The sequence below is a fragment of the Scomber japonicus genome, chromosome 18, assembly GCF_027409825.1.
Source record: "Scomber japonicus isolate fScoJap1 chromosome 18, fScoJap1.pri, whole genome shotgun sequence".
Taxonomy (NCBI): Eukaryota; Metazoa; Chordata; class Actinopteri; order Scombriformes; family Scombridae; genus Scomber; species Scomber japonicus.
The window spans coordinates 14,317,115-14,343,810 of record NC_070595.1 but is presented as its reverse complement, the minus strand read 5'-3'; the positions used below and the strand labels follow the sequence as shown (position 1 = coordinate 14,343,810).

Genomic DNA, 26,696 nt, shown 5'->3' with positions numbered 1-26,696 from the left:
TAATTCATTGTGTTTAAAAGTATTGATTAAACTCAGCGAATTATATTAGCTATTAAATAAATCATGCATTTCTGATGTGAATAGTTCCTTTAATAGTGGCGCTGGACATATTTTATTTGTGAACAGAGTGCTATATTGTACTCAGACACCATGATTTGATCTTCTTACATTTTCACATTTTATATATTTAATTCTTACAAAATAAACGTGTTTTTCAGAGCGTGTGATTTCGGAACTTCGGTGAAAGTGTGAAGTACAAGCTTTGGAGGAACATTTGAAGGCAGCATGGGACAAGTGAGGAAAAAAGAGGAAGAAATCCACGTAGCCTCTTGCATCGTAATGGTCCAGCCGTGAAATGTTCTCAATGTGTCCAGTTATTTAAAGAAACGCTGCTTTCAATTAAGCGGATAACGGTGTTCATAGTGGCGGGATAACGCGGAATAAACCACATTGGTCCTGTTTGTTGAAAGGGAGAGGACTAAAATGGAGCTGGAAGACGGAGTTGTGTACCAGGACGACCCGGGGACATCAGCGATGATGTCTGAGCGGGTGTCGGGCCTGGCCAACTCCATCTACCGCGAGTTCGAGAGGCTCATTGGCAAATACGACGAGGACGTGGTGAAGGAGCTGATGCCGCTGGTCGTGGCCGTCCTGGAGAACCTGGACTCGGTATTCGCGGAGAACCAGGAGCACGAAGTGGAGCTGGAGCTGCTGAAGGAGGACAACGAGCAGCTCATCACTCAGTACGAGCGGGAGAAAGCGCTGAGGAAACATGCAGAGGAGGTGAGTTGAATGGAGCTGAGGGAGGGAAAAAGCGATACAGGGAGGAATAAAGGTAACCTCAGGTGTTTTCACCTCCCAGCATTCCTGTGTGATGAATTAACCTGCACGTGGCGGGGCTGCATACCGCCCGTCCTGCCATCATTGAGGATGTAAACAAGGCAGTGTCATGGCTAACGTCAGAATGGAATGGCCCTCTCTTTGTATTTAGCCATGCTTTCTAGCATAGTCACTGATTTAGAGCTGCATCTCTAATCCAAGGATGAGAGGGCTTAACTCATATTACCTGAGCAGAGTCAGTCTAACAAGCAAAACTGCCACATCTCTGACAAACTAACCTATAATCTGTGGAATCGCCTATTGCATCAGATAGGGTTTGGACCCTGTGGGACCATGACTGAAGAAACAGCAGGTGAAGTGACTCAGCATTTTGGGCCATCGCTGAGAGATAAGTCATATAATGTAGCAAGAGAGCGATATAGAGAGAGCGAGAGAGAGATGCTTGAGACATATTTGCTTGCCATAGCATCTATGCTTCAAAAGAAATATTCAAAACATCCCACCACAGCATTACCCAGGCTGTCTCCTATGATGATCACATTTAATCAGATGCATAGTTACTGTCAGCACTCCTGTACAGGTAGCAGATCATCAGTTCTGCCATTCACCCCTGTGCAAAGCACTTTAGCCTCTTTCATTTGCCACATATCAGTTACTTTGTCAAATCTGTTCTGCACAGTGTACAGCAAGTCAAGACACCAAATATACTGTAGTATAAAAACAGTCAAATGTGTGTGTGTGTGTGTGTGTGTGTGTGTGTGTGTGTGTGTGTGTGTGTGTGTCCAAACAAAACCACAACATGAACAAATTCAATACAATTTTGGTTTAGACTAATACTAATTAAGGTGGGTAGGTGTTGTGTTTGTGTGTGTGAATATATACAGGGCAGAGAGAGAGCAGGAGGGACAAAAGAGAAGAAGAAGAAGAGAGAAAAAAAGGGAAAGTAAGAAGCTACAGTGCTGTTGGGGGGCATCTCTGGTTGCGTCCCAGGGGAGGAGGGGGTGCCAGGTTGAATCCAGAATGGGACAGGACAGCTGAGCCAGGGCCGAATTGTATTTATTTATTTTTTTCATCTTCATTCATGTCCAAGTTATACTTTCCTCCATATATACTTTATACTGTTTTTTGGCTGTGGGCACAAAATATGGTTTTAAGTCAGTATTTCTCTCTTAAAGTAATAGCAGCAGGTCACAACCAAAATATTACATTTCTTAGCAAAAGCTCTCAGTTGTTAGTTTCCAGCAAACATGCAACTCAAATGTATATGTGTTGGTACCTTGTGTTTTTGGCTTGGATAATGGTTGATATGTGTGTGTGTGTGTGTGTGGTTTGGGTGTGTGAATGTTTTGCCTCCTGGCCCCAAGCCTCTCTATGAGGCACAATGTGATTTGACTCGGACCTTCTGTTCCAACAAGCTTCCTTGACTCAGGGCATCAGGCCAGCAGAGACACAGGCCCAGTATGTGGTGGACATAGTGACACTGAAACAGTGTGACAGCCAGGCACATAAACATTTGCTGACGATAGTACTGTATCCTGCGTGGATATAACAACACACTATGTAAAAAATGTTCACATTAAACCTGCGTCTTTGTGATTGTATGGGGAAATATTCTTTGTCCACACCCATGAGGAGGAGTGAGTGAGCGAGGGGAACACTGAGCATGATTGTGGGTTGGAGTAGCAAAGTATTACTTCCAGGTCATGTGATCCTTTGTCAGAAAGTAGCAGAAAGGGAAACATCCCCCAGCTTGCATTTTCCCTTTTTTTTTGTTTTCCGTCTTGAGTTTTAGTGTCAAATTCTGGTGTGACAGATTGACTCCCCTCCCGTACCAGAGTAGCAAAAGGGTGTCACATTTCTTTTCAGGAGGCTGCATACAGTTGAGAGGAACAATTAACATGTATTGACTTTTTTTTTTTTAGTCCTTTTGCATCCTCAATTGGTCATTCATTGCTTTTTAAGACAGTATAGTGTTTGTTTGTGTAATGGGCGCGGACATGAAACAGATAGCAGCATCTTCATCCCCGCTGAGTTCTTTTATCTGCCTTGTTTCCTCTAATCTCTGATGTTAATTGAAGACATAGCCAAACAAACACAAATACATTACTGATGATAATAATGAAAATCGTTCATCTTCCCAGCTGTGCAGATCATTTATTTGCAGATCATTTTATTTCTCCAGTTTCTCATTTTACTCCAAAAATACATTGTGCTTTTTATGGATATAGCTGTCATACAGTACCCAGAAGTCTGTAACATGTGTTTGTGCATTGTTCAAAGTTCAGTGAGAGTCATTCATCCAGAGGAAAGAGGGCAGCCACTTTAGGGCTGGGGCTCGCTCAGCTGGACAGGATGTAGATGCTGACACAAACACACACAAACACACACAAACACACACACACCCACTCATTCAGACGTCAGCCCCTGAAGGAAACTGAGAGGAACCGGAATTTCCTAATGTGCTGATGAGTTCAAGATCCTGATTTACACATATTTTTAGCTCCACCTTCATCAACATGTTATGAAAAGTTATGTTGTCGCAGTTGCATCTCTGATCCATACAAATAGTGTGTTTTATGTCACATACAGTGTTAGGCTGATACAAAAAAAAAATGTAGTAATGGATTTATTACCTTACTACCATTAATAGTGCACTCATGTGAGATATAGCTATAGTGAGACATGAGTGACCTCAGCTTCCCCTTGTTTCTTACTATTATGTTAGTAAATGAGAAAAAAGCACTCTATCATTTATCACTTTAAACCACATCAAACATAACAGTAGCAGCTGAATTTTTATGAGTGACAGCGAGCCTGACTGAGCTCCGTGTGTGTTTGTGTTTCTGTGTCTCCGAGTAGAAGTTCATTGAGTTTGAGGACACCCATGAACAGGACAAGAAGGACCTGCAGAACCACATGGACAGAATGGAGTCCCACTCCCGGCAGCTGGAACTCAAGATCAAGAACTACGCAGACCAGAGTAAGAACAAACGCAGGCTCACACTCAGGGTCATGCACACACAATGTCGTCATTTATTGCACCTCGCTTCCCTCGGATGCACATCATTCCTCTCATAGTCACCGTCCTCCACTGTGTCATGAAGAAACACACCAGTATAATTTAACATTTCTATTTATCTCTGTCATTGTTTGTTAAGCCTACTTTTTCTCTCAGTGTACACACACACACATGCACACACGCACACACACACACACACAAAACCATACACACTCACACCCCCTCTTTCTGGTTTTTTGCGGGTACAGTAATGGGATTATAGGATTTCTGTTATTCCCATCCTCCTAATGCGGCACTGCATTACCGCCCATCTTATTGGTGGATTAAGGAATGGAGGCAAAGTGATGGGCTCACACGTTCTTTCTTTTCTGAAATAATGAATTCACTCTGTGTACTCTTGTACTAAACTGGGAACAAGACAGCAGCGTGTAGGCACCTGCGAAAACTGCAGATGTGCATGTGGCACCTGATGATTGATTATTAGCAAACCACAGTGCCTCTCTGCCGCTCCCAGTCAATGGTAAATCATTCATTCATTACATTGCAGAACCTCAGCTGGTTGTGACCTGAGTCATTCCCTGTCCAGGAGTCCACAGCTACTACAGTGTTACAGTAATAAGGCCACAGTTAGTTAGCAGGCAATGATTTGGATTTATTATTTATTGTATTTCCATTTGCCTGCCACACAGTTGTATACCCTGTTGGAGTAGATATTACAGAAGTCAAGGTACTTAATTGTCAGTGTTAGACACATGTTAGCTAAATAAATTCAATCAATATTATTGCTTTAATGTTCAGCGTCTCCACACTGCTGCTATTTGCACATCGCAAATGCAAAACCCACAAGAGAGACTTCTAGAGACTTCAGTTGTCTCCCTTATGCGCAGAGTTTGGCTTCATTACCTGTCTCCATGAATCATGATAGCAGAATGAAATCCCTCGGCCGTGTCAGAACACACACGTAGGCATAACAACATGCGGAAGCTGTACTGTAGCCGCTGTAATTGATAGTATCCAGGCTTTATGTATGTGTCTGTTGCAGCAGCTCTGTGTGTGGCTTAGGCTAAACCTGACGTGCTAATAGGGGATTAGATGTTTTTGTCACTTCATAAGTCGGCCAAACATTGAAACCTATTTGAGTGAGATTACCCCCTCTGCCTTGTCCCAGTGCTTACGTGGCAAAATTATGCGAGTGGGATGCACAGGATTGGTCAACAGTCACATTTGAAATAATAGTGCTGCTCTTTTATAATGAGGAAGGTGTAAAATATTTAATCAACATCTCATCTGCACTCATAGACTTGCTATACACATATAATTCCTTAATTGTTAAGGATTTTGAATTTTCATGCCTGATTCCTGTTTTTAAATCATTTTTATTCTCATTTACACATAATCTATTGGCAAAGTAGGATCCTTGTCTTGTGCATTTCAATATCACTACCTTAACCTAAGCAGCTCTCTTCAGTTGGCAGGTTAGAAGAACGAGAATTGGAGCTCAAGAAGGAATACAACTCCCTCCATCAGCGACACTCGGAGGTAAGGGGGGGAGCGGTGGTGTTGCTGAGTTGTAATCATAAGTGACATTCATGATGACTTTCTTCTGGGTTGTTTGCTTTAACTTCTGCAGATGATCCATAATTATATGGAGCACGTAGAGAGGATCAAAATGCAGCAGATTAGTGAGACTTCAGAGTCGAGCGGTGTTGGCCGAGTCAGGTAAGTCCTCACAAGAAACACTTCATTCAAGAGCACAAAAGCAGGTTTCTCAAATTATTATTTTCAAAGTTAAAAGCAAAAGTTTAAAAAAAAGGAAAGGGAAAAAACTGCCCCTACAATTGAAAACGGTAACACAGCAAACCCTTAGTTTACAGATTCTGTATTTAAGAAAAAAAACCCTTCTTACCTCTCCAGGAGAGAGCGGCCTCTTTCTTTGGGGATCTTCCCATCATCTGGTGGGGCGTCTCTGCTTATCCCAGACCCCCAGGCTAAAGCAGAGACACCAAACGCAGAAGGCTGGAGGTTCACTGACACAGCACAGCCACGGTCCAACACTAGCCTCAAGGTAAGTGTGCGGATGGCAAAACAAGTCATTATTTCCCTCACTTAAACTTACTTACATGAAAAAAAGGTGACTTACATGATATCAGCCTAATAAATGATTTCCTCCCCCAGTCACTGTTAATTCATCTGGACTTCCTTCATCAGTATCTGTGGTCCAGAGAGACAGTAGTGTAGTGTGTCGTATCTGGCAGCATGTTAAAAGCTGATCCTCCGGTCTGGATAATGATGATCTATCGTAAATAATTAAAACATACTCCAAATTATTTGATAGCTGAGTGTTAACTGCCTAAACGCTCTGACCATTTCTACTGTCAGGTCAAAATGAGTGTCAACAGTATACATGTATTCAAAAAATGCAAACATATAGAGAATAATATAATCACTCTTATCCCATTTCCTTAGAGTGTTTCCAGTCCTTCTGCCAGTGCTAGAAGATAGAGGTTTTTGGCTTTGGATCCATTTAAGAATAGAGAGCCTTTGATAAGGCTTGGGCGCGCTTAAGCATATTTCAGTAGGCATCTGACAAGGCCGTCTCTATTTTCAGACATCCTCTCAAGTCATTGATGAATATGCAGACTTGTCTGATCACCTGGAGCATTAGTCAGAGGAGATCATTAAATGCATCACATGAATATTCATAATTGCAGGAATTTTCTATTTGATGCCGACACGAATTATTTATTTTTCCTTTTGAATTTTCTTCTTTGTATGACGTCTGTTTCCAGTTATTTTAATTCATGTTAAACTGCTGTAAATACTGCTGGGAACGCAGCTCGATCTTCTCACATAGATGATATAATAGCTATTTTCCTTCTGTTAAAATGTAGCTGTTACTCTAAATAGTTGACATTTTTGGGTGCGTAGGTTTTGTTTGTATCTGTGGCACTTAGGACCTAGAGGGTGACAATGTTATTTCATCCCACTGCTGTGTTTTTGTTAAAACTGGGACATCAGCTCTGTGTCGCGGTGCATGATGGGAGTGATGCCGCTGTATGGCTCGCAGCCAGTCACTGAGGGAGAAAAAGGGCTAGCTGGAATGTGATTGGTCGTTATGTAATCAGTGCCACAGGACGGTTATTGTTGAGCCACAATCTTTTGAGTATGAGTGGCTTTGATATTCATACATGCCCTTATAGTTAACCATCATATTCATATATGGAAGAGAAAAGTAACTGTAGGTTAATGAGGTGCATGTCATGATTTAATCTCCATCAGCAATATGAGTCATATAAGTAAGCTCATTCCATTGCCTTCGAGTCTGGTTTAATTATATGTCCTAAATCATTTCTTATTCAAAGGGACCTAAACAAAGTATTTAAACACATCAGAGGATATGCAACTGGTACAACACATGGGCATTACATGGTGACATAATTTTGTGAGCATTTATGGATTTGAATTCTGCAAATATTTATTTGTCATTTTCATAATGAATAGTTGTATGTCTTTATTAAAGGCCCTGCATACCTGCACAGGTGCTTTTACTTAATCTTGACAGGTTAGGCACCAGTAAGAATTATAAAATATAATTTGTCTTGTCAGGTGCTTCAAAGATGTCAACCAACAGTCTGCACGCTCCTGAGAAGAGCTCTAATCATCCAAAATGCATGAAATCACTTGTGCAGGTGTACAATGGCCGTGCAGAGCCCTTTCAATGAAAATACCAAACATTGCGGTAAACTTTAAAAAAAAAAAAAAAAAAGCCAACATTTGCTTTGGTTTCTACTGTTTATATTAATGTACATGGCATTTTGGCTGTAGATTAAACTAAAACCTGCCACTTGTGTACACACACAGGGGAGTGACAAATACAAGTTAAAACCTGAATAAATGAGTGGAGAAACATAAGCAATGCAGTTACTTCCACATGAGTGTACCACAGTATTCAATTAAGTAAATAACTGTGGCATCTATAAAAATGCTAAACAGGCCCAGTTTTGGCCAATTTAATACCTATGGGAGATTTTGGACCAAGATGTTAGTCAGAACTCTCCACCACCATCATCAAAACACCAAATGAGGGAATATCATTTGGAAGAATGGTGTTCATCCCTCCAGTAGAGTTCAGAGACTTGGAGAATCAATGCCAAGGTGCACTGAAGCTGTTCTGGTGAAACATGGTGACCCAACACTTTACTAACATACTTTATGCTGGTTTTTCCTTTAATTTGTCACCTGTCTGTATGAATGTACTTTGCCACACACAACGTTTCCATTGACTTCACAGACATGCACACTTTGCAGTGTTTGCATTTCTGCTGAACTGCTTCTGCACATACAGTACGAGCTTCATTCTTACTCTCCCCCCCCAAGCAGTTGGACTTTGTCGACCCCCCAAAGGAAAGGGAGGGTAAGAGTGCGCAAGACTCTTCTTGGGGGAATTCACTGGCAGACGACTGCAAGGTAGTTGGATGAGTGGCGGCTGGTGAAAGTGCCAACAGCAGCACGCCTGCATTGGCTTTGGGCAGCACACTGTTTGTGTTTTTGCGTGTATGGGCTTCAGTAGTCTCCTCCACTATGCTGTTTCATCTTTTCAAGCGTCGCCTCTCACATGTGGGCCATCACTTCACAGACCACCTGTGATGGACTATGCTACATGCAACCATGCCGTATGTGAAGGCTACATTGGGGTTCTTTTTAAAATCTAAAGGCACACAACAGTCAGCTGTGTCATGGAAGGAAACAGTGAATTATTAATCAGTCAAAGTCAAGGACAGCTTGGTTGCATCTGGCGTCTAGTTTGTTTTTCATTTCAGTTTTAATGCATGGTAGTTTTAGATTTCACATGCTTCTTTGTAGTTTGCTTCCATTCACATAGATCACAACATTACAGTAACATTTCTGATCTTTCATCGTGCAATAATGTAGCATCATGTATTTAGATAGTACTCTGTCTCTGTTGTTGTTGTTGTGTAATATTGGATTTAATGTCCAATAGATATATGATTTCAGCCTCTTCTAAACTGTTTTTAGTTTGTGAATCTTGTGTTGTCTTGTGTGTCCGAGGCAGAATGGCAACTCCCATTGTGGCCATGATTTATGTTCAGTTGATATTGTGTGAAGCCCCCCCCCACCCTCCCACCCCCCGCTGCAGTCTGTGAGGTTCTGTGTCCACTTAGTGTTTGTGTGCTAGCTGTGTGTTGCTCGTGTTGCTGTGTGTTTTTCTTGTGTTGCGTATTTCATAGTATTTCTATTAGATGTCCTAATGTTTTCGTGAAGTCCAATTTCTAAAAAAACCCAACAATTTCCTATAGCTTAGTGTTGCAGATCTTTATGTTAAAAGGATTGTACCCTGATGTAATATAGAATGAAGTACATTAATTAAAAGTTTTAGAGTTAGATTTTCTACATTCTGAGATCTTCATAATGCTTTTGCACTACATCATGTAAGAGCTGGAGGAAATTGGACTTGTGTGTCTTGTCTAGCGTATGTTTCTCTGTTCAGCCTCACGTTTACCTGTTAGATCATAAGCTGTCTTGTTATGTTGTGTATATGTTGTGTATATGTTTTAATGTGTATTATGTCCTTTTACATTTTTATTTCTTGTTTTTTGCTCTGGTTCATTTATGATCTACCTGAGTGTCAGCTTGACCCTTGACTTGGATTAGCTATCTGTTCATTGCCGTGAATAAGTCCCCTGTTGTTACAGGATGAGCTGTCAGACTTCACCGGCTCCAAGTCGGCCACACCAATTTCCACCACAGCCTCGGACATGGAGAAGGAAGATGCGAACAGTAAGAGTATGGAGGTGCAGGCTGCACCAGGGACCAGATCCATATCAGTGGGTAGGGTCAAACATCATCCATCATCATCCATTAGTCATTCACATATACACTAGATGAACAAAGTGTTTGGTATACTCTGTTTATGCTGTTGATGCATCATAGAAAGTTTTTGTTTCTTCAATCAAAACAAATTCTGAAACCTAACCTAACCTGATGTTTTTTGTAGATTTTTACTCATATATTGTTCTGGCATGTCATATGTCTTACACAGGTTTGCCTGAAAATGAGGACAGCTCAGATGTGCAGGACATCATTGAGTCCACTCCTGAGCTGGACATGGATATCATTGGTTACAAGGCATGCAGGTAGTACTGAGAACATGCTGTCGGGCCAGTTTTAGATGAAGTTTCAATAGGCAGCAAAGCATCACCTCCTGCTGTGATTATTCTTCCAGCACCCCAACCAAAGGCATTGAGAACATGGCATTTGACCGCAATACAGACTCTCTGTTTGAAGAGCTGTCGTCTGCAGGCACCGGGCTCATAGGGGATGTAGATGAAGGGGCTGACCTGCTGGGTAAGTAAAAAATATCTTGAAAATATCTCACCTGCTTAATGTTGGAATAGTCTGGATGAAATGACTTGATTCAACTATGAATTAACTCAAAATGGTATTTCACATTTTAGAATACATAATGATTGAAATATAAAACTTCTGAAGTTCTACTCTTTAAAAAACCAAACAACCAATATTTAGCATGTTGTGTAAAGCTTAAGCATATACAGTACAGTTATGTGTACTATGATATCACAGCCATGAAAGATACTCATTTGTAACTGGCTGGCAGGTGTCTTTTTAAAATTGTACAGGTCTGTTGAGGCATCTTTAACACAAATCTGATCAAAAGCTTCTAATTTGTTAGAATTTAAAATAAAGGTCAATAAAACTCAATGGCTGCAGGCCTTTGAGTGATTTAGAGAACATAAATAGATATAAAATGAGGAGGTATACTTTTTACAATTTGATTGATCATTGGTGCTCTGACAACTTAATACACAATGTACCTTTTGCTTCTTTTGAGAGTGCCCAGTGTACAATAATATACTTAATAATATACAGAAAAATGGATAGACTCTACTTCAGGTCGTGTGTATTTTCAACTTTTTTGTTAGGACACATCATGCAAGTAAAATGTGTTCAAGAAATTATGTGACATCACACATCACAGTTTTTCATAATTTAATGGACTATTTCTGTATCATTATTTTCTTGTATCGTTGAAACCTGGGTTAGTGCATTCAAAATAACTGTCAAATAACCCTGTATATTTCTTATGTCTTTGATTTCTGCTTTTATTGTTTTTTTTTTTTAAACGACTGTAAAGCTGAAGCTCTTGTACCATGGCTGGCTAGCAGCTGTTCTACTGGTAGCACTCGTTTTTAATAACTCCAAAGCCTGCTTTATGCTGCAATGCTACACCACCTGCTTTGGTCCAGCTATTATACACAGTGTTGGCCATCTACCTATGTTAACATCACCTCTCTTTCTCCCGTGTCTCATATCCCTGCTTTTGTCCATAATCCCAGTGGAGTACTCCGGTGTGTATGACCTCAAACCTTTCCTTAGCTAAACATTCTTTCGTGGTTTCCCTTTGACTTTCTATTCACAACTCACTTTCTGCCATATTCGCCATCGCTACAGCTCACAGCCTCTTCTTCATTCTGTTTGATAACAGTTGGCATAGGTTCTCTAATGCACTGTGTGTAGCTTTTCAGCTGTCTACTTTTGACTGCCTCAGAGCTAAAACACACAGATATGCAATCATTTAGACAAAGTTTGGTGCATGGATGATGGAGTTCAGTGTTTCCTTTTTTCAAATGATGCATCATTTCCATAAAGTTAGTCTAACTTTTCTTTTTACAGCTTAAAATATTTTTTTGCCTTTGTATTTTCCTTCTCCCCAATGCTGCGATTAGCCTTAGAGACCCAGCAGCATATTTTCCTATTTGCTTGTGGAGTCAGCAGCTACATGTTTAGCTCTGGCTCCTCCATCATTTTGGTCATTCCACTGTCTCAAACTATATCCGCATTTCTTTCTCTCTCTCTCCCTCTCTCTCTCTCTCTCTTCTTTATTCTTTCCGCCTGGCTTGGATTGCATGGTTTTCTCAGACCTTAGTTTGATTGGTAAGACCTCACCCTCTCTATCCATCCTTCTCCTGTGCTGTGGGTTTTGTGTGTTGTGGTTGTTTCTGCACAAAGTTTCTTGTATTGTGAAACCTACAGTAACACATATCTCACATTGACTGTATATACGGACAACATGTTACCACTTTCTACCGCTATGCAAAAGTGAAGCCAAAATATCTCCTTTATGGGAACTGCCATCTTGCTTGTGTGACATCATTTGGAGTTGGGACATGCCCCCTCAGCTGTCCCGCTGTCTGACGGACATTTGAGAGTGGCTATCACAGCTGTCAATCATGATGTCCGTCTCCCCCATTTTTATAGTGTCAAATAACTATTTAACAACAAACTTTTTAGAAAAATGAGCACTTGAACATACATCAGCATGATGAGAACTATCTAAAATGACAGAAACCATTTTTGGCAAAAAGGTATTTGATGTGTCCTTTGATTTTTTTTAGCTTAGCTCATATCTGCTAACATGGCAGGGGTGGGATTTATGACATATACTGAAGCCAGCCACCAGGAGATATTTTGGCTTCACCTTTGGGGAGCTGTCATGATGTCCATCTTATATACAGTCAATGATATCTTACTAGGAGATATTTCTCACCCTGTGTAGTGTTTTGTTTGATTTTAGTAAGAATAATTTACAGTGGTTAATATGTAGTGCTTATGTAGTCACTGCTCCAGTTTGCGGTCAAAGTTTTGTTATGAAATAAAACTCCACTGTGGTCATCAATTCTTTACAGGTATGGGACGGGAAGTTGAAAATCTCATTCAGGAAAATTCCCAACTGCTTGAGACAAAGTAAGTACAAAACATTAAGAATACTTAACCGATTTAGCATTGCACTACTATAACACTGTGAGACTCATAATGGACTGTTTGAAAAAAGACACACCTACATTACTCACAATGCATCTCATCTCAAATCACTCAGTCTTAAGCAGAAATAAGGAGTGGGCTACAGAGGTTTGGTAACCTCACTTCTTTTTTACACCACAATCCCAAAATGTTTTAATTTTTAAACTTTTATGTTTTCATCCTTGACTGATGATCACTAAGATGACATCACTTGCAGCAATTTATCTGATTTCACACAAACTCATGTGTCTTTATACAATAGTTTTCACATATGCAGTAGTACTCCCCCATGGCCTGTAAACAGATGGTGGAGCTCTCTTTTTAATGTCTTTTTGTATAAAGGTTTTGGTATTTGATATCCATCATTTTTTAATTCATTGTACCAGTTAAAATGTGCCCAGGACTTGAAAGGAAAAAATATCAACAGTGTTGTACAGTATGAGTACACTGTTCTTCTTCCCTTTCTCTATAGGAATGCCCTGAATGTGGTGAATAAAGACTTGATATTGAAGTTGGATGAGTTGACCTGTGAGAAGGATATGCTGCAGGGGGAGCTGGAGGCAGTGCTGCAGGCCAAGACCAAGATGGAGGATAAGAACAAAGAGCTTGAGGAGGAACTCAAAAAGTAAGTCATAGCAGGTACCATAATACCTCTGCACCAGCGACAGTTGTGGCCAGAGACATAATATTTTCCAGTTGTCCTGATCTGCATCAACACTTTTCTGGTCATTATTTAACACCATACCTCAGGATCAGAAGACCATATTTTGCGTTTGGTCTGATACTGAACTGGTGACACTAATCTTGGGTAGCCACCTTGAGACTGTGGTGATTTTATCTTCTGTGCTTCTGGGTTGAAGATGTGTATAATGCTTCTTTGCAATAACATGTATATCTGAAGTATTGTCTGCTGTTATAGCTACAACTTTGTGTTCGGAATCAGCTTTACTGGACAAACATGTGAACACATACAGGGAAAATACACTTAATGCCTTCCTTACAGTCTTTCCTACAAATACTGTAAGTTATTCCATGTATATCTTTTAAAGTGCAGTAAATGTTTTTTTTGTTTTGTTTTTTCAGAGTGCGAGTGGAGATTGAGGAAGTGAAACACAAAACTAAAGATGAAGAAGATGTGAGTCTTGTCTTGTACAACAATTTCTATAACATTTCCCACCTTTATCGAAATGTAGCTTATCACTAAAACAATGAATGTGTTTCTGTGTGGTCATGTTGCGGGTTTACAGAGTGATGTACCTACAGCCCAGAGGAAGCGCTTCACCAGAGTGGAAATGGCCAGAGTGTTGATGGAAAGGAACCAGTACAAAGAGAGACTGATGGAGCTGCAGGAAGCTGTGAGGTGGACAGAGATGATCCGGTAAAGTGGACTTAATATTCATGAGATTCAAATTTAATTGAATTTAAAATTTCTCATTTTAAAGCTAAAATCCATAACTTCCTGCATGTTATTACAACGGCAAAGATGAGAAAACCTCCAGCAGTGTTGTCTGTTTGCAGTAAAAACATCACTCATCAAAACAATATTCTGAATGAGTGTGTTGTGAATTTATGAAGTGAAATGCTCAGGCAACATGGACACCACCTCTAGTGTTTCACCACCAGTCAGATGAATACAATAATGCCATTACTAACTAAAGAAGGCAGAGTTCAGCTTTAATTGTACAGAGCAGAAGGATGCAGCAGATTGCACTGACCCCTTCTACATCCTCCACCTGCACTTCAAGCTGACAACAGATAACATGACATCACCTTGTTCTCTTCTGAAGGGCCTCAAGGGAAAATCCAACTCTTGCAGAAAAGAAGAAATCCAGCATTTGGCAGTTGTGAGTCCTCTTAAATTTATAGTTTCTTGTTTTTGCAACATTATCCACTATTGTGTAAGGGCTTTAAACTTACTTTTGAGGTCAGTGCACACTCTTCATTTAACTCCTGTGATATTTTTTCTCAAATTATTCAAATAAATGTTTTTTCTTATCTTTTCGGGGATGTGCCATTGAATTGGCAGCATTAGGTAAAGATGGTTTAGTAAATCTTCTCCCTGCCAAACCTCTATCTTGTCCTCCACTGACACAGAACTGTTCCTCCATTACAAATGGATCCAACTTTGATGTGTCTTTCTCCATAATCTTTACTCTCCGTGCAGTGTAACAGTTTTTTGTTACCACTAACTGCTCAGACATGACTCTCCTTGTGCCTCCTGGACTTTCCTGTCTCCTGCCTGCTGTGTGCCTTTTGATGTTTTCCTACTCTGTCTGCTCATAGGGAGCTAAAGAGGGATCATGGGGGTCCCTCAGCAGCCTGAATACATTTACATGTTCTGTTGCTTACAACACTGAAGTCAGTTTTCTTATAAGACATTTTTAACAGAACATAGTAAATGTGTTATCCTTGTTTTTATTAAGTCTACTTTAGTAGACTTCAAAAAAATATTGAAGAAGTAATGCAATAAGCTAGTAACTTGTATATTATGGGAAATGACACATCAGCATATTTACTGTATTTTTCTATATTGTACAGTTTATATGGAGAACTGTACAGGACAGCATGACTCAAGCAGATTTTGGAAACCATAAGAATTTATGAATTCAATATTGAGATATTTTAACTTTCTGCTGACATTTTGAACCATAATGTTTTTGTCTGTTTTTGTCTGTTTGTTGGCATCTCTTTCTTTACACATGCTAAATGGTTTAATTACTGTATGTGTGCTATAGAGAGGCAGATCTGCTTTTTTCACAGACTTTGCACTGGGTATTCCTTTGTTTTTTTTTTACACTGACAGCTCACTCTCATTCCCCCGTATACAAAATTACATTTTAACAGTGTAAAGCTATTTCATGTATCAGTAAGATAATGTTGATACTTGATGCTAAAGACAGTATTTGATATTTAATACCTAGCTCTAGTAAGATATTATAGGTAGCGCTCAACTATTCCACGACTCCCAGCATGCTTTACGTTACCGTACAGTAAATGTTGGTGGTACTTGGTGACCCTTGGTTATCTGGTTGGTTGGTGACCCCTACCTTGCTTTTTCCCTGCACTCTTGTTGGCTCTGTGTCCTTCTTGGCTCTCTGTAACGTCGCCACCTCCAGCTTCAGCAGACTGTTTAGCTCCTCCTCCAGTGCCCCTGCTATAAAGAAGATGGAGCCCCAGCCCAACGTAAAATCTAGCATGGTGAAGAGGAGTAGCACCTTCTCCCAGTTCCCCACGGAGAAGTCCAAGACCTTCGACTTCCTCAATGAAGAGTGAGTTGGACAATGTGCAGAGAAGTTCTGAAGTGAAATGTGTTAAAATGATACAAGGTCAAAGATTTTAAAATAACAGTTACTTTTAATGATTACAATTTAATAATTTGACTTTCAAGACATTGCAGTGCCTTTTGAGTTTGATGATCATCATTCCAAAAATGTTTAGAGGAAACCTAATAACCCGTAATAACATTTATGTGCATAATGTACATGTCAGCTGATCCCATTTCTCTTTCTGTTGCTCTTGTAGAAAAGACCAGTGCAGTTCACCATCACGTAAAGAGCAGAAGAGAGCCCAGTACAGACAGGTGAAAGCCCACATGCAAAAGGAGGATGGACGAGTCACTGCACATGGCTGGAGCCTGCCCAGTAAATACAAGGTGGGAAATGAAAAGGTTTGAAAATAAATCTGTTATTTTTCAATGTTCATGATCAAGACTGTCAGTTTAAAGTTGGATAATATTGATTTTACCCTTAAAGAAAACATATTCATTTAAATTGTCCACTAGATAGAACTTAACCTCGAGAGATGTATATGTAGGTACAAGTGGCATAAAATCAGCATGATGAATCTTTACGTGCACATTCTGAGAGTGACTGAAAAATACTTTGTTTTCATTTCATTTACTTATGAGTGTCTTCTTTTCTACTGTGCCTATATGGCCAGTTTCAGTTAACTGCCACGTCTGTGTTGTGTAACTTCAGCAAAATGTAGCTTTAGTTACACTGGGGCTAAATTACGCCATCAAAATAATTAAAAGACAGAGTTGGTAGATTTTTAAATTTAAAAATACTTTATTTGTCCACCTGTGTCATGTGGTATAAAGTAACATTTAGCATGATTGGACACTGAAATCAAACATATACCCTGTATCTTCACAATTGACTTAATGGTGCAATCTGTGGCTGATTCATCTTATCATGCTTATCAGATAACCTTTCATCCTACCGCCATGATGTTTTCTTTAGACCTATAATTGTTGTAGAGGGAGACTACAGAAAGATGTTGGCTTTATGCAGATTTGTTTGTGTTGAATACTTTTCAGTGCTCTCACATTATAGTCTGTATTTTGATCAAATGTGTTATGAAATTTGACCCTGACAGGTGGCAAACGGTGGCCAGGTGGAGAACAAAATGAACTTGCCTGTACCGGTATACTTAAGACCTCTGGATCAGAAAGATGCTTCTATGAAGGTACATACATAAACAGCTATGTAGCATGTACATACAAAGAACATACTGTATGCCTTTTTAGTACAGTGTATCACACTAGTTGATATCATCGTAATATGTTTTAATGTGTCCCTTGTCTGTTTTCTAGCTGTGGTGTGCTGCAGGAGTTAACCTGTCTGGGGGAAGGAACTTACCCATATCAGAGCTCACTAAGCAGACAAAGGGTTCTCAGAGTAGCCTGGACCAGTTGGAGCAAGATAGTAAGGTCAGGGTGAGTCATTTAAGGTAGAAGCTATTGTAACTTATAGTGTTTTTTAATGTTATGATGAATTGCTCTCTGTAGGTCCAGAGAGTTCAGTAAGTTCTTCAGACTTTGGTTTGAATAGTGTCATGACATGGGCTAATTTTCTCTATCAGGATCAAGAGAAAGGGGAGCAGGAGAAGGAGCTGATCCTTCAGGATGAAATATCCAATAGGGTATGGGTGTGCACCAGCACCCACTCCTCCACCAAGGTTATGGTGCTGGATGCCAGTCAACCCTCTGACCTGCTTGATAGCTTCTACGCCTGCAACACCCATGTCGTCTGTATTGCAAGTGTGCCTGGTAGGTTTAGATTTAGTCACATTGTTTATTTGTGTGGGGTTGGCTGTTTGGTTTTACTCTGTCATCCATGACTACCTAGTTACTGAATTTGGATTATAAGGTTGTTAATGTCAATTTTTAGGTGTGTTGGAAACTGATTATCTGGCGGGTGAGGAGGTACCACAAGATTTGGAGGCTAGTCAAGGTGACAGGGCGTCGCTGGCTGGCAGTGTGGCCAGTGTGGGCTCAACAGGCAGTGATGGTGCCATGGCAGCAGAGGGGACCACTGCCATCCCCCAGACGGCCAGTGCAGGTGTCACTGACCAGCCAGCTGAGCATAGTGCCATCTCTGGCTCAGGTATGTCTCTGTTGGAATTATGCTTTGATAGCGTGTGTCCTTAATCTGTGAAAAACAATTTTGTTACTAAAATAAATGGATTCTCGACTGATAATCTATCCATCTATCTACAGTTATCACTGTTTCATCACTATGTGCTTCATCTTAAACTTAGTCATGAATGAGAACATCCCACCCCAAGTATCAGGGACAATCCACCCTTGCAAAGACATTTATATTTTCATCTTCTGAAATCCCTATCCTAACCTTAACTTAATCTCGGATCAACCCACAATGCCCACAGCTGAACTGTCAAGACAGAGCAGTCCAGCAGAGGATGGGGTTCCTACAGCGGAAGAGGCAACAGAAGCAACGGAGGCCAATGCTGGTGTGGGTGCAGAAGGAGAGGAGGACCAGGGAGCAGATCAGAACCAGCCAGGAATGTACACAGAGCATGTGTTCACAGACCCACTGGGTGTGGGGCCCACCGACTCTTCTCCTGTTGACACACAAAGGTGAAGAGTCATGTTCAGGATTATAATTTCTGCCATTGTGGGGTGTAAACACTAACAGCCTGAACTAAAAACTAATCTCTCTTGATTTCAGCATTTCAACAACACTACAGTAGAAACACAAACATTTGCTACAGTAGCTAATTTTCAACTGGCCTTTGCTGTCAGTAGTACCACATCCTCAGTTTATTTTCAACGTGACGGCTTTATTTATAATTTTACTCTCTCAGTGGAGATGAACTGCCTATGCCAAAGAAATAGTGTCAAGCCTACATTTATACTTTTCAATCTAAATTTCTTCCCCTGGTTGGCATTAAAAGTTTAACCCTCAGAACAGAAATGTTAGCAAGAACAACCCTGGTAACGTTAATACATGATATTTAACTAGGTGGTCATCTGTCACAAGTGTTGTAGTTTATTATAAAGTGTACATGATCTTCTATCTGTGATACAGAGGCTCTGGGCAGGATGGTGTGACCTCCTTAGCAGAGGACTCGGACCCTTCCGAGGGGGAATTTCTGAGGATGAGCAGCGCCCTCCCCACCATGTGGCTGGGAGCTCAGAATGGATGGTGAGTAGGGCAACAGCCACTAGATGGTGCTCTAAGTACAGCAAAAATACAAGAGGCCAAATTCCACATTTATCCTAACCAATGGACTCAGATGTGAAATGGAAGTTTAACTTAATTGATAAAACTGTTCTTACATTTGACAAATGCATGCAAATCAAGCCTTATATATGGGAAATAACTTGACTTGTGAACTCCTGCCAAAATAAGGAAGCTAATGTCGGCTTGCGGCTCGATCACTTCCAAGTCAACTACACATACCTCCCCTCTAAAATGATCATCCCAAGTACAATATGTTCAATTGATGGTTATATGAAGAGCTTGAATAATGACTTTATGACTTAAGTTTGACCTGATGGTGGCGCTAGAGGAAAGGTCAACTCGCTAATAAGTTTCATCAAGGGGTTATTTATGTTTTCAATAAATAAACAAAGTGCCTGACACAAAAACTTGGTCACAATTTTATTTAAATCATTTTCTGGAAGCAGATAAAATGTGTTAGTAATATTTGAGGATAATAGGAGGGTTGTTGTCTGACATTTTCTTCATCTCCTTATCTCTCTCTTAAGTCTTTATGTCCACTCGTCTGTGGCTCGATGGAGGAAGTGTCTCCATGCCATCAAGCTGAAAGATTCCATCCTTAGCATAGTGTGAGTATAACATTGCTTATGACATACACACATACTTTTTTACTTACAGGAAAAACAGTGTAAAGAAAAGTCTTCATCTCTTGTTACAGGCATGTTAAAGGCAGAGTTCTGGTAGCATTAGCAGATGGGACTTTAGCAATTTTCCACAGAGGCATTGGTAAGTCTGTTGGGTTTTTTTGTACATTTTCAACAAGCAATCTAACTGTGTTTATACTGTCTGAACCGTTTTGTCAAAACCTCTGATGGCCATTTTTTGCCACAAAGATCTCATCAAGTCTCTGTGCTTCTTCCAAGCAGATGGTCAGTGGGATCTAACCAACTACCACCTGTTGGATCTGGGCCGGCCCCACCACTCTATCCGCTGTATGACAGTAGTCCACGACAAAGTGTGGTGTGGCTACAGGAACAAGATCTACATCATCCAGCCCAAGGCAATGAGGATAGAGGTACAGCTTTCATTACAGTCAATAAACATTCTGTCACTTATATGAGTTTTCTTTTCCAGTCGCCCACATTTTATTCTTTAACCTGATAGTTAGTATACTTTTGTTCATGCAACAATTAATCTTTTATCACAGGTAAAGAAAATAAACAGAAATCAGCAAAAACACATCTCGCACTGATTTCCACAGTATTGTAACGTTGCATCATCTCACCCTGTCATACCTGAGCAGAAGTCATTTGACGCTCATCCTCGCAAGGAGAGCCAGGTCCGGCAGCTGGCCTGGGTTGGAGATGGTATCTGGGTGTCCATCCGACTGGATTCTACCCTGCGATTGTTTCACGCCCACACCTACCAGCACCTCCAGGATGTGGACATCGAACCTTATGTCAGCAAAATGCTGGGTATGTCTGCTTGTCACTGCTTACCAGCTTACTCACAGAAATCCTTACCTGTTTACTGACCATTTTTCTCAATAATTACCTTATGAAAGTTAATCGAACGTTTGATCATTGAAGGTTATATTAACAGTCTCCGGAACACAACAACATAATTTTGGCTTTAATGTAAAAATGTGATTTAAGTTCGAACATTTTGTACCATGGACAATAGGCCATGCATAATCAGTTCTGCATAAAGCTGTGACATTTTGCCTGAGATGTTCTGGATCTAAATACCTACCCACATTCTTGTTTTAATATTGAGCATGAACTAGTAAGGAATTACCAACATCTCTATATTATAGATAAATACTGAATATTTTTTGGATATCAATAGAAATGGCAAAAACTCTGTTCTTTGCATGTGTTGCAGGTACGGGTAAACTGGGCTTCTCGTTTGTGAGAATCACAGCTCTGGTGGTGTCCTGCAACCGACTGTGGGTGGGGACAGGAAACGGCGTCATAATTTCCATCCCACTGTCTGAAGGTATCCAACCTACACAGCATCAACAGCCCACTCGGATTTAATCCATGCTACGATCTAAATATCCACTTTTGTTTACAGTACAGTAAAAGTAAAGTTCTGTTCAACCACATGATTTAAGTAGATTCGCATTTCTTTCAGAGAGCTTGACTTTTTTTTTTCCCCTTCAAAATGATATTTGCACATCCTCTCGATGCAACCTCAATTTCTCTTACGGCTTGTTCAGACAGTCAACAATTGTTACCACCCAGGCTTCCCGGATAAGAGACGACCAAGTTGCTATGGATACAAGTTTTACAGTCATTGTGTAGCAAACATGACACTGTTTGGCATACTGTGCTCAGAAGAAGTTGAGGACTTTCAAATAGTGAAACTTTTTTGAGCGTGGAAGCTGGTTTTCTAATCTGGTAACTGAGAGGGAGTTACAGTCTCCTTCCGCAAAGTATTTTTACAGTCTGGTGTTTGATTTAGTCTGAAATGATGAAAATATCTCCCCCAGAGATCCACAAACTTTGTCTGGCTCTTCAGAAAGTTTTTCATTGCATTTCTTGGGCCCATCTTCTTCCTTTTCCATTTGTTGTCTCTTTCTGTGTAGTTTTCTATTGCACTTGTTTTCTGTCTTGTACTCTTGTTGTCATGGAGTATGAATATGAGAAAAAGCCTTGGCGAGCAAGGTCCTCTTTTTCTTAAACCTCTTGTTTCTCCATTATGGATCCTGCTCACTGGTCAGAGGCATACAGCTCCCTTTTTGCATGTTTATTCAAAAACAATGAGACCAGTCATGCTCAGCTGCTGTCTGACTGTCATGAACTCACAGACCCCTCAGAGACCCTGCCTGCAGGCCATCTCTGCTCATTAGCTTTCTAATGTTTTGGATGTAGAATCAGTCTTTTCCTTCCCTGCTTTAATACAACACAGCAAAATTCACAAATCAAATGAGATGTTTTCGTCTGAAAATAAGATAATGTACCCACTGTGATCATACTAGCTCTTAGTAATAATAGTACTTTATTTTTCTGCAGCCAACAAGACAACAGGAATAGTGCCAAATCGCCCCGGCAGTGCTGTACGGGTTTACAGTGATGACAGTGCAGCCGGTGACATGCCAGGCAGCTTCGTGCCATACTGCTCCATGGCCCACGCCCAGCTGTGTTTCCACGGACATCGAGATGCTGTCAAGTTTTTTGTCACTGTGCCAGGTAATCAATAAATGCAGGAACAATGAGGGCTGAGAAATGAATAGACGGCAAAACCCATTAATTCAATAAAAATTGCCAGCCACTTGTATGGGCCAGATTAGTTGACATTATTTTTCATCTGATTTTGAGGAGACATCAATATTCTATTTCTGTATTTCTGCATCGTAATTGTGCTCCATTGTGTAATCGTCAATAATAATCAATTGAGAGGAAATTAGTTGCTGAAAACTTTGACAATCACGTCCACTTGTTAAGTCAATAACACATAATAATGATACCTGCTTCCTAATTATAGCTTATAAAACCATTTTTTTTCAGTTTCGTATTACTATAAACTGGAAATGTTTTTGACTGTTGGTTTATTTGACTTTTCCTCACAGGTCAGGCGATGCCCCCTCCAGGTAGTGCTGATTCAGGCTCTGATGATCCTGCGTCTGAATCCTCTGACACAGCAACCTCTGAACCCAAATCATACCTGGTCATGAGTGGAGGAGAAGGTTATATTGACTTCAGAATTGGTGAGTATGCCATATGTATGTGTACATGTCTGTGTGTGGGCATTTGTATACTGTATAAAGCATTTAAAAACAATATACCATTAAAAATCCACACAAAGGATTGCCAAAGAAAAACCGGTGTAATAAAAAGCCCACATGTAGTGCAAAATGAGGTGGAGTAAACACATAGCAATCATATTTCCTCCTTCCTAATAGAATTGAAAATATGAATTGCTGCATTTACTGTATATACAATGTACTTTCTGACTGTTAAACCTGTGACCCATTAACTCATTGTCTTCCTCCTCAGGTGATGAAGGCAGTGAGTTAGACGGTTTATCAGAGCAGACAGCCAGCGAGCAGTCAGCACCTACCAAGGCTGAGCGGAGCCACCTCATCGTCTGGCAGGTCACAACCTCTCACGACTGAGAAAATCACAAACGGCTGTGTCACCGCCAGGGCCGCCCACCAACCCCTGCATGCCCTTCTCTAAGTTTTTAATTTGATATTACTGATTGTTCTTAATGCCTGAGTAGTTGACTACTTTGTAAAAAAACAAAAACAATTATTTTTAGTCCATGTTTTGTACAGTTTATTCTTTATGAATTTAAAATCGGTAAGGTGAAGTTTATGTTAACTTGAAGAATACGTCCAAGGTCCAAGTGTTCCCTTTTGCTGGGTTTCATGTTGGAAAAGCTGTTGCACACAGGAAAAGGGCCAAGTTAACACACCTAAAGGTGTGGGCAGTTTGATCAGGTAAAGTATGGACGATTTTTTTGTCTCACAAACGTTAAAAAAAGAGTCTGGATGTGATCACTATAAAGGGAAGAGTGCTTGAAGCATTTTTTAAGTCATTAAAAAGGGAGCAGGAAGCAAGTTTTCATTTAAACTGAAGTATATTTTATATTATACACGTAAGACTTTTACATTTGTATACCACATGTCTGTACATGTGTGAGCGTGAGGTGTGTGTGTATGCTCTCACGGACATCTTTCCTGTGTTGACCATTTTTATAATATTTACCATCAGGTCTGGGTGTCAAAATGTGATGCGTACAAAACAAAAGGTGAAGGAAATCTTAAAAAGTTGAATCATCACCTGTGATATAAGGCTGATTACTATACTGTACTGTCTGATTAGAGTGATTGACTTAGAAAATCTTCTCACACATACAAGTAGTACTACACACAAAAGAATTAGGTTATCATTAGTAAATGTAAAACTAATAGAAGAAAACACTGTTATAGAGGTTGTATACATTTCTTCTCATTGATACCCAGCCCTATTTTGCCACAGGTTTAAGTTTAGTGATATCAATAATGTCTAAGCAGTTTGGGTACACAGTGTTTCCTGTTAATAGAAGAACCAGCGTACTGTAGGTTAGCATTAGCCTGCATGGGGGGAATCCCGTTTTATCGTCCAAGTGTGTGTGCCTGCTCGGCCATTTTAAAGCTCAACCCTAGTCTGCTGTGTGAGGAGAATGTGCCTGTGCCACCAGTGTGGTGCTTCCTGTTTGCTTCAGCTCTTTGGCACTTTAAAATGTTAGATGTTAGTCGCTTGAGGTTTGGAAAAATACCCATGGTAATGTACACTACACTACTGTACTGTGTGCCAACTGTGTGAAGGGAACAATATGTTAAAAAACAAAAAAAATATTATATCAATTCATCACCCCAGTAACCAAAGGACGAAAGAAGAAGCACCGTGAAACTGAATTTCATTATTTTCCAACTTTAAACAGTCTTGTGAGTCTAATCATTTGAAGCGTATACATGTATATTTTTAGGATGTCCTCTTAGGGGGGAAAAAAACTTGAATAAGGGAATTTGACTGACAATAACATTTTTGCGTGGCACCTTCTAATGGTCATGCACATAGCACTAAAGAGAGTCTCCTGATTGCTTCATCATTCCTTGTTTTATTGTTACAAATGCATTTGGAGACCTGGGAGGCAATTTTTTTTTTGTTGTTGCTGTTGTTTTGTATCTGTGGGACACTTTTATGAAGTAATGAGTATTTTAATGTCACATGAAGGCAGAATACCAATATTAAGCAGGTGTTTTAGTTTGTCTTTATGTCTGAAAAGTTGGTCCAAGATCGGTCTTCAGTCCATTTTTTCCATCATTCACAATTGTAACTTTATATTGTGTTTCTGCCATTCCAGTATTTATTTCCTTTGTTATCGAGCCTATCTTGGTTCAGAATGTAACTTTCTACATGAGCAAAATATAAATAGAGGCTATTGTGAACAAGATAGTCCAATGAGTTTACATGATTGTTAATAATGGTTAAATAAAATAAAAAAACAAAAAACTGTAATGTGATCATGTTGGAAATTTTTTGACAAACCATAAGATCAAAGTCTGCAAACATTAACTTAGTGGTTTTCAAACAACACGTTCATGTACTAAGCTATGCATGTTTTTTTAAGAGAACACTGCTATGTTATCTGCTAAATCTGTTTATTGCCACCGTTTTGGGTGGGATGGATGTCTATGTTTGAGTGTGTGTGTGTGTGTGTGTGTACAGTACACGTAGATGTCTGAGTGCGAGACACATTTGTCCCTGTGTGTTTGATATTGCAAATGTGCAGTGTATGTGTGCTCACTGTTTATGTCCATCTGTAATACTCCAGAGAATGGTCACGTTTAGCCGTTGTACCGGACTTCTGTGGAAACCACAACGGTTGTTCCTCCTGATCAATGTTTGCTAAAACAGCATCATAGCCTTATTTTTAACAATCTATTAAACTCAGTTTCATGGATAACTGGCTGATATCCTGTGTTTCATTGTTGTTAAATTAATGAGTGCATTTTTTTACTCATGGAAAGGTGTGGTTAAATACAGTATGTTTTGTGTCAAAAACATTTAGTGCACTGATGGCATGTAATTATGAATTAATTTACATTTTTATTTACATCTTCTGTGAACTGTAATTCATTTATATGTCAAGTTATGTCCCATGTACTCGTCTGCAGAAATGTTTCTATTAGGCAGTTGGTAAAATATATCCCAATACTTGCAGCATCCATGAAGAACTCAAATTACAAATAGATAGAATTGAACATTTTTAGTTGACACATTCAAATGTAGGGACCCATGATACCACCAGATGGCGCTCTTTGTTTATTTTTTTTAATAGGTCCAAGCACAGACTAGCAACAAAAAAACCCAACAAAAAATGTCTTGTAAATTGTTGGGCACCATTCTCAAAAAAGATATTCCCTTATTTAGTGTTTTGATGATTTTGGTGATTGTGCTGCCTAATACAATAATGTCAAAATCTCCCATATGTGTTTAATTGGTTTGCAATCTGGTGACTGCATAGGTTATAGAATGTGATTCACATCATTGTCCTTTGGATGGGGGCATTGCCATCCTGGAAGAAACCACTTCCTTCAGAATAGAAATGTTTCATCATAGGATAAAAGTGATCACCCAGAACAACTTTGTTATGATTTGCAAGGACCCTTCCCTCTGAAGAGACAAATAGACCCAAATCATGCTAGCCTAATTCCCCCCATGGTATAACAGAGCTACCAGATCACCTCACTGTAGGGGCCAAGTATTCAGACCTGTACCAAATTTTCCTTTAACACAACATATGTCTGTATATTCTCTCAATGGTCATATTCATGTGTGTGATTTGCATTTCTTATATCAAAAGCCATAACGCATTTTGCTTAATATGAACAAAATACTGCAATAGAGAGGATAATTTAAAACCCACAATCAACAGACAGCAATATTAGTGAAAACACTGCTATTTTAATTGATATATTCAAATTATATCTGTGTGGGTGAGGGCAGACTGCTAAACTTCATACTTTTCCAGTC

The 26,696-nt window shown here is 39.9% G+C and overlaps 1 protein-coding gene across 2 annotated transcripts; it reads left to right on the top strand.

Annotated features, from left to right (window-relative positions):
• The first annotated feature begins 334 nt into the window (after nucleotides 1-334).
• Nucleotides 335-25,569, top strand: spag9a (sperm associated antigen 9a). 2 transcript variants are annotated; one of them, XM_053338578.1, is made up of 29 exons: nucleotides 335-783; nucleotides 3,700-3,820; nucleotides 5,328-5,398; nucleotides 5,490-5,578; nucleotides 5,774-5,924; nucleotides 9,574-9,709; nucleotides 9,921-10,014; nucleotides 10,104-10,225; nucleotides 12,586-12,643; nucleotides 13,173-13,325; nucleotides 13,784-13,835; nucleotides 13,948-14,078; nucleotides 14,488-14,544; nucleotides 15,817-15,969; nucleotides 16,223-16,352; nucleotides 17,078-17,167; nucleotides 17,295-17,411; nucleotides 17,564-17,750; nucleotides 17,872-18,087; nucleotides 18,371-18,581; nucleotides 19,033-19,149; nucleotides 19,716-19,796; nucleotides 19,886-19,953; nucleotides 20,094-20,242; nucleotides 20,471-20,642; nucleotides 21,052-21,165; nucleotides 22,185-22,361; nucleotides 22,742-22,879; nucleotides 23,169-25,569. In XM_053338578.1, the coding sequence occupies exons 1-29, from the start codon at nucleotides 484-486 to the stop codon at nucleotides 23,285-23,287; spliced, it is 3,774 nt and encodes a 1,257-aa protein (XP_053194553.1). In that variant the 5' UTR covers nucleotides 335-483; the 3' UTR covers nucleotides 23,288-25,569. The 2 variants fall into 2 exon arrangements, with proteins under 2 accessions (XP_053194553.1, XP_053194552.1); XM_053338577.1 differs by having other exon boundaries at nucleotides 17,295-17,417.
• Nucleotides 25,570-26,696: the final 1,127 nt, after the last annotated feature.

What these genes read in the sequence shown, in the direction of transcription:
- spag9a (XM_053338577.1), top strand. Translation starts at nt 484, where the DNA reads ATGGAGCTGGAAGACGGAGTTGTGTACCAGGACGACCCGGGGACATCA. An exon ending in GGTCCAACACTAGCCTCAAG is followed by an intron (nt 5,925 to 9,573) that starts GTAAGTGTGCGG and finishes CTGTTGTTACAG; the next exon opens with GATGAGCTGTCAGACTTCAC. An exon ending in TCCCAACTGCTTGAGACAAA is followed by an intron (nt 12,644 to 13,172) that starts GTAAGTACAAAA and finishes CTTTCTCTATAG; the next exon opens with GAATGCCCTGAATGTGGTGA.